This window comes from Phragmites australis, chromosome 2 (assembly GCF_958298935.1).
Source record: "Phragmites australis chromosome 2, lpPhrAust1.1, whole genome shotgun sequence".
In the NCBI taxonomy this organism is placed as follows: domain Eukaryota; kingdom Viridiplantae; phylum Streptophyta; class Magnoliopsida; order Poales; family Poaceae; genus Phragmites; species Phragmites australis.
This window is the reverse complement of record NC_084922.1, coordinates 6,899,222-6,907,617: the sequence shown is the minus strand read 5'-3', so window position 1 is coordinate 6,907,617 and position 8,396 is coordinate 6,899,222. Positions and strand designations below refer to the sequence as shown.

The following is an 8,396-nucleotide window of genomic DNA, read 5'->3' as shown; positions in this document are numbered from 1 at the left end:
TCGAACCATTTGTTTTCTCTTCGCGCGTGTGGTGTGCACCTGTGATAAGGTCGAACCATTTGTCTGTCCTCGGAGTAGCTTCGTACGCGAGACACTGTGCTCGTGTCGTTTTGTCCTATCGAATCATTCCTCGAATTGTTGATTCCGTGCAAGGAAGCATTGAGACTTAAGGTATGTTTGGTACAGTTTTTTTTATTTAATTTTTTTTAGGAGTGGTTATTTGAAAAAAATGATTTTGTAGTTGAAAGTGATTCTCTAGTGATTTTTTAAAATAAAATATATGGAGAAATTGATTCTGTGTGTGAAGTGAATCAGGAGAAGCTATTTTTTTTTAAGCTCTCAGTTTCTAGTTCATTTTAGATAATCACTCCCACGGATTCCACTCAGAAAATTAAAAGCTAAAAGTTGTTATTTAATAGAGCTACACTTGATTCCAACCGGGAATCTGCCAAACAGACCCTTACTTTAGGCGTATTTGGTTTAAGCTTCATATTGCTACGGCTAAATTTAGTTGTGTTATAGATTTTTAAGTAATTATTTGATTGACTTTATAATTGTAGCAAAACATATTTTGTTAGCCTTTTAACTCATACGATATGCACTCAGTTTTTTTTATTAAATTTATCATACATATAACTAATAATTTGCTAGTCACATTATTTATGATAAACAATATTTAACTAAACTTAGATGCGATAAATATAGTTAAACTGACCCTGTTACCTTAGTTGAACTAAGGTATGTACTAGTGTTTTGTTTCAACAGAGTTTCTTCATAGTTGTCCTAGAAGTGAAAATAATCAGGCATATTCATTCCAAAATTCAAGGCAACTTTGAAACTGATTGTGCGAAAATTTCACAGGAAATACCTCAAAGTGTTTCAACAACATTTTTCTTCCCAAACGGGTTTTCCCCTGCTAGTGTCTATTCCAATATCCAAACAACTTCTACCATCACATTATGTGGCGGCTAAATCGACCAACACCGCTGCCACTGTACAAGACGTCACAACTTACAAGTCTAATTTCATATTTGGTTCGGGAGTACTCAGTGTAAAAATCGTGTAAATTGCAATGAATTTTTTTGAAAACAAAGTTCCGCAAAGTCACAAACAAAACAACAGGGAAATAGATAAGACTACCTAGAAATTGTTATTTTGTATTTTTAAATAAAAATTTGTAAATATATGCACCTGATTTGAAAAAAATATAAAATTAGACTCCTATCACCTGTTGGAAGAGTGACAGACCACATGTTGACCTTCCAACAGGACACAGGTTTAAAAATATAATATTACGTTTCAATACTCTCAAAATTCAAAAAACTATTGAAATAGTCATAAAAAATTCTAAAAACATTATATAGCGTATAGGATGGTATCATTTAGCTTAAAAAAATTAGGTAAAAATATGATTTATGCAATTAGAAACAAAAAGTTAAATTTCAGGATATTTTTTGTTTCTTATTGCACAAATAATTGTTTGAGTTGATTTTTTTAGCTAGATAATAATATCTTCCACACTACATAATTTTTTTAGAATTTTTCATGACTATTTCGATAGTATTTTGAATTTTGAGAGTATTGGTATGTAATATTTTTTTTATTTTTAATCCCGTCACCCGTTGGAAGTACGATAGTAGTGTAGATTTGTAATTTTCAAAATGGACCCGTGTATTTGCAATTTTTTTATTTTAAATATATAAAAAATAAAAAAGTTCATCTTACCTCGGCCCAGAGCGCATTGAAATCCAACTGCGAATCACAGCAAACATTTTTGGGCTGTAGATCAGCTGTAGGTGGCTAAAGTTTAGCGAGTTTTTTTTTTTACATTTAATTTTTTAAGTTAGAAAATGTAAAAAAAAAAAACTCAAAGTTTAGCAAACCGGTAACTAAATATGGTCAAATGAGCCATTTAGACCGGCCCGGCATGGACCCGGTTCGGCACGGCCCGAACGGCCCATCTACTGTAACGGGTCGTGCCGTACCGGCCCACGTGTCTCCCCTCAGCTTACGGCACGGTTCGTCGGTGACCGTACCGGGCCGATCCAGACACGATTTCGATCCGATGGCCCGACGTGACGAAATAGATAAAAAATAAAAAAATAGCTACAAAATTAAATATATATATATATATATATAATAGAAAATAACCAGACATTTACGTGCCGACCTGGGCTGGGCCGTGCCCGTACCGGCCCGACTCAGCCGGGTCGTGCCGTGCCGACCCGTCGTGCCACGCGCTCAGCCGAAACACGACCCTTTAACCTCGTACCATACCGATCCGATCCGTCTCAACTCGAATCATACCTACAATACCATATCTCAAACCGAACTAATAGACATAACCCATTTAGACGTCTTCACCGGTAACCTGGCGAGCCCAAAGGCCAATAGTCCCAACAGAGCACGAAATATCCGGCCCAGTTTATAAATCCGAGAAATCTCGTGTATCTACCTGCAAAAGGCACCCTCACATATCTCGCGCGCACCACCACCGACGTCTCCGGCGACCACAGCGCCGCCGGCCATGCCGTCCTCCTACGCCGCCGCCGCTGCCGGAACCTCTTCCCGAAAGCCGAATCGCATTGTCACCGCCGCCGTAGGCGCCGCACGTCCGGCACCGGCGCCTGCGCCCACGGCGGCAAACCCTAGCGCCGTCTCCGACTCCGACCCCTCTTCCTACTCCTCCTCCTCCGCGGACGAGGCCGATCTCACCGCCTGCGACTCGGCGACCGCCTCCGTCGTCTCCTCCTACCTCTCCGTCGCCGGCGACGGGGCCGACCTCTCGAAGGTCGGCATTTTCCTCTCCTCCGCCGCTCGCCGCCGATCGCAGCCGTGCATGATCTGCTTCGACCCTATCCGCCCCTCGGACCCAGTCTGGTCCTGCCGCTCCTGCTTTGCCATACTCCACCTCCCCTGCATCCAGTCATGGGCCCATCAGTCATCCACCGCCGCGCCCTGCCCAACCTGGGGCTGCCCCAAGTGCCGCTTCACCTACCCCAAATCCCAGACCCCCACCTCCTACCTCTGCTTCTGCTCCAAGACTGTAGACCCGGCTCCAGACCCCTGGATCCTCCCCCACTCTTGTGGCGACGTCTGCGGTCGCCGCCTCAATGCAAATCCCGACTCTGGCTGTGAGCACGCCTGCCTCCTGCTGTGCCACCCAGGGCCATGCCCACCATGCCCGGCCGTTGTCCCTAATGCACGGTGCTTTTGTGGGGCGCTCCGGGAGCCCCGGCGCTGTGCACATCAGCGTTATTCTTGTGCGGGGAAATGTAATAAACGTCTTAGCTGTGGACTCCACCGGTGTCCGGTGGATTGCCATGACGGGCCCTGCCCGCCATGTGTAGTGCGGGGGAATCACAAATGTGAGTGTGGCGAGACAATGGAGGAGAGGTTGTGCTCAGAAAGAGTTTTCCAGTGCAAGAGGGAGTGTGGTGGGATGTTGGATTGCAGGAAGCATAGCTGTGAGAGAGGGTGCCATGGCGGGAAGTGTGGGGAATGCCCGCTCCGAGGTCGGCGCACTTGTCCATGTGGGAAGAAAGATTATCCAAGGTTGGAGTGTGATGCAGAGGCTGCCACATGTGGATCAACTTGCGAGAAGGTGCTTGGGTGTGGGCGACACAAGTGCCCTGAGCGGTGCCATCGTGGTCCTTGTGATGAGACTTGCCGGCTTGTGATCACAAAGTCCTGCCGTTGTGGGTGTCTGAAGAAAGAGGTACATATCTTGTACAGAATGTTTGCTATGTATCAAACCATCTAAGCAGATAAGTTGAATAAACGAATTGCCTGGTTGTCTAAAAGGCAAAAGTCAATTTAGACACTACATTGGATGTAATGATTGAATTCCGAAGCTTTGTAGATAATTTACACAGTTCTTTTTAGCTCACTTGACCTACATTAGATATTTGGAGGCCTCTGTGCTTCAGAGCTTTGAGTTATTGAGTTTTGAACCTTATATGCAAACAACCTAACAGAGTAATAATAAATAGTGAGTAATCATTTTCCATTCTTTTTAATTTGGATCAGTAGTAACTGTGCATCATCATTCTTTGTCTAATATTGAATAACTTGTTAGGTATATACTTCTTTGCTATTGATTAATAGGATGCAAATTCTTAAGTTTTCCTGTTCATGTGATGCACTGCATCAGGTGCCGTGCTACCAAGAATTGACATGTGAAAGAAAATGTCAGCGTTTGCGTAACTGTGGCCGCCATGCTTGTAAACGACGTTGCTGTGCTGGGGATTGTCCTCCCTGCTCAGAGGTACATCTTTTTTTTCCCCCTCTTTTTGCCATGATATTAGATGCCTATCAAACACTAAAAGAGAGATATATCCGTTTATAGATTTGTGATAGGAAGCTCAGATGTGGCAACCATAAATGCCATTCTCCATGCCACAGGTATTTTCTGAACTCCGAATCAAAGATACACCTTTGCTTACGTTGTATATGTTCCCATTTCAAACCATATGCTTGCAACACACGTGCCAAAATGTCGAATGTGCCGTGCATGATAGATCTCCAAATACGAAGGGTATTTTTCTTCCAGACAGTTGGGTTTGCTTTTGAATGTTTCTTAATTAAAAAAATGGATGCTTCTTAATGTCCAAGTGTCTTTGGTTTTTGTGGTAACGTCTTTCTTCTTTCTTGTTGTTTGGCAGAGGTGCCTGTTCACCTTGTCCTCTGATGAAGATCATTTCATGCGCTTGTGGGAAAACATTTTTTGAGGTGGAATTCGGTAGACTCTTAATTCTGTTGTTCATTTCCCGTTATGAGTTATGTTTTGTGCTGTATGCTTCATTAGACAGGATTTTTTTAAAAGATAATCACCATGTAGCATAAGTACTTCCTTTTCATTTCCTATGACTATGTGCGCCTTTGCTAAAATTTGTTTATTGATCATACACTATAAGCTACTCATTTTAAGAAAAAAGAAAAGGAAAGAAAAGTGTCTCCTAGCTCAACGTCTGTAAATTGCTTGTGTGTTAAATAGTTTTACCATTGTTACTAAGTTTATTTCCAAGATTAGTATTTATAACCCTATTACAGGTTCCTTGTGGGACTGAAAAGAATCAGAAACCACCCAAATGCTCAAAGAAATGCAATATAGCTCGCCTTTGCAGGCACAAGTTTGAATGCCGGGTAATTTGCTCTGTATCTTTCTTTTTACACTGTCATTGAGCATTAGTACTTAATAATTTTCTTGGTTTATAATCATTATATATGCACATCTATTTCATGTGATATAGTTTAATCCATCTTTCGGTTGTTTGTCACTGTCTTTGTAAGAAATTTATCTTGTTGACAGTAGGTTCAATAGCTTTTGTTGTTATAAACAGGTTCTCAGAATTTACATGATATTTAATTCCTTCTTTTAGCCCCACAAATGCCACTATGGAGCCTGTCCACCTTGCAAACTGACCTGTGGAGAAGAACTTTCTTGTGGCCACAGGTGTAAAGAAAGGTATGTGTTTCAACTATAATGAATATGCCATTGATTCGGTGTTGGTAATTTGTATTTTGTAGTCTACCTAGGAATACAAGTACCTCTGAATGTTTTAACTATCTTCACACGCAACCCAGGTGTCATGGCCCTATTCCTCCTCCAAACCCTGAGTTCACACTAAAACCAACAAAAAAGAAAATGGAAAAAAACATAGAATGTACTCCTGGAACACCGTGCCCACCATGCAAAGAGGTGGTTTTGGTGCCATGCTTTGGACAGCATCTTGGCCAAGAACGTTCTGTAAGTTTTCAGCAACATTGCAAATTGCAATCTTTTGGTCGATTTATCGTCCCCTCCCCTCTCCCTCTGGTGTTTGGCGCACAAGTGTGCATGCATGCATCACACCGCGTGTACTTGCAAACCAGATTACAGAAAACATACACTAAATTTCCTTTCTCTCGCAGATGCTTTGTTCCAAATGGAGGCCATTTCCCTGTCAAAATTTATGTGGAAATCCTCTCCGTTGTGGCAACCATTATTGTACAAAGTCCTGCCATGTGCTAGAGGTCCCATTGAATCAGCCTGAAGGAGATACTATAGTATCTCTCAGTAGAGAGAACGTACTCACTGAGCCTTGTGAAGAATGCGATCTTCCTTGTCAAAGGGTCAGTATTTGTTTTTCCTTTTTCCCTTACAAAAACCTCAGTTTAGTTCTTTTTACAAAGTTTAATATGAAGAAGCTACCGGGATTTCATAAACTTTTAAGCTTGGTGCAGGATATTTACTCTTAATATTTCTTTCAGGTTAGAGAGCCTCCTTGTTCACATCCTTGCCCTTTGCCCTGCCATTTGAGCGATTGTCCACCTTGCAAAGTCCTTGTTAAAAGACCATGCCATTGTGGTGCTATGGTACATGCTTTTGAGTGTGTGTATTTTAACAACTTAAATGCTAAGGAGCAGCTTAAAGTAAGGTCATGCGGTGGCCCATGTCATAGGTCAGTTACCGAATCTCTTGGCTCCTAGCTGTTTCTGTTCTGAATGTTGATGTACTTTTCTAGTGTTAATTATTACCCAAACTTCCGTAATTAATTTATATTGCATTGAGTATTTGAGCATGCCACTCAAACAGGAAATTACCAAATTGCCTCCATCTGTGCTCAGAAGTATGCCACCCTGGTCAGTGCCCGTCAGTTGATCAATGCATGAAAAAGGTATGCTCTGAGGCTCTCAACATAGATATTAACGTTGTTTAGTGTGAAATTACTCTTTAATGTATAGCACTACAATGTTTACCTGTTGAAATGGGTAACGTGTTGTTATGACTGGCAAGGTCTATAGCCGGCGCAACAAAGGTGGCTAGCGGCGCAAGCATAAATGCATTAGCTAGATATCAGGTTAAGATTTAATGTAATTTGGCTAGCAGTAAGAGATAGAGTTGATTAGTTTAAATTAGAGTTAAGGGTTAGAGATAGAATCAGTTTAAATTAGATGTTTAGATAGAGATAAGAGACATCTTGTGGGTCGGCTGGGATTATCTCCAGACGGCTATATATAGGAGAGGACTCTGGCCGAACAGAAGGCAATAAAGATTAATCTTCCTCCCTCTCTCTACCCTCTCGGCAGGCCTCTCTCCCTTCCCTCTGTTCTGATCTATTCCTGCCGAAACCCCCTGCTGCTCTCTGCTCCTCCGTGCCCCTCTCTACAGCGGGCTGCTGTGGTTATCCGGTAACCACAGCACCTCCTCGCAAGTCTCTCAAGCCCCTGGCGGCTGCAATGCATTCCTTAGTAGAAAGTTCAACTACAATTTGATTTTGTAATAACTGATTGTGTTTTGTTAATCGTATTTCTTCCACTACCTGTGCGATGTCTTATATCTATCAAGGTCAATGTCCGTTGTGCTTGCAACACTCTGAAAAAAGAGTGGATATGTCAAGATGTCCTCAAGGAATATCGTAAGTCTGGTCGTGATCCAAAAGAAGTACCTAAAAGTCAGTTTGGAGTTGGCTTAATTGCCTGTGGTGGAGATTGCATGAAAAAGGTAAAGGTGCCAGATTCAGAGTTGCATCTCCGGAAAAGTCAGGAAAGCAAGGTACTAGATCTTACCATCATAGCCAAACCTTTTGCGTTTTCATTCTGTTCTTAGCAAATGTTTTACTACCAAGCTATCGAGTTTATAATTATTGGTGGATTGATGCTCATTTCCTGTACTTTCCACGTAGAACCCTGCTGTGGAAGTGGCAAATGTGCCCAAACGCAGGAAGCGGCGTGACCGCGGACAAGAAGTTGTTCAGGCTTCCAAATTCCAGGTGTGTATAATAGAAATGTGCTGCTCCGTTGAAATATGTTATCCTTATAAGAAATTTGTATTTTGCAGGAAGTCAAGACTTATGTGTTGAGGGTGCTACTGATTATTTTGCTATTGATAATCGTTGCTGCTGGATTGTACCTGCTGTGGAAGGGTGTATTCCGGCTTTCTGATTGGATGAACGAAATGGAAGCGCAGAGGGCCAGACAAGGACATCCGAGGGTTGCGGTGTTGTAAAAATAGGATTATGAGTTCTTTTGCGCCCAATTATCTGTGTCGGAGATGTAGATCAATAAATAGCGCTTAGGGATTCAGTTTTGGGGGATTGGAATCATGATAGGGAAAGATGTTGTTTTATTTCTTGTATCATTATAAAGTAACTTTTTTTTTTTGCACGTGTATTGTTGTAAAGGAACATATGCTGTCTTGTAATATAGCCAACTGCATTTCTATACTTCCTATGCCAGCGCACTGCTGCCGGCAGATTGTAATAATCATTTCAAACACTTGAGAAATAGCAAAAGTGATAAGGATTTGCTGTGGCTGCTTTCTTTGGGCCTTTGGTCTACGACGGATATTTTTGACAAGAAAAATACACGCCGTGACAAACATACTGAATTCTAAATAAGGGTGGTAACAGGTT

The 8,396-nt window shown here is 41.9% G+C and overlaps 1 protein-coding gene across 1 annotated transcript; it reads left to right on the top strand.

The window, feature by feature from the left end:
• The first annotated feature begins 2,435 nt into the window (after positions 1-2,435).
• LOC133896784 (NF-X1-type zinc finger protein NFXL2) lies at positions 2,436-8,294 on the top strand. The gene is made up of 13 exons (XM_062337420.1): positions 2,436-3,718; positions 4,154-4,267; positions 4,349-4,404; positions 4,665-4,731; positions 5,053-5,145; positions 5,382-5,467; positions 5,587-5,749; positions 5,914-6,114; positions 6,253-6,443; positions 6,578-6,659; positions 7,331-7,537; positions 7,668-7,754; positions 7,823-8,294. Exons 1-13 carry the CDS (start codon positions 2,528-2,530, stop codon positions 7,988-7,990), a joined length of 2,706 nt encoding a protein of 901 aa, XP_062193404.1. The 5' UTR covers positions 2,436-2,527; the 3' UTR covers positions 7,991-8,294.
• The last annotated feature ends 102 nt before the right edge of the window (positions 8,295-8,396 follow it).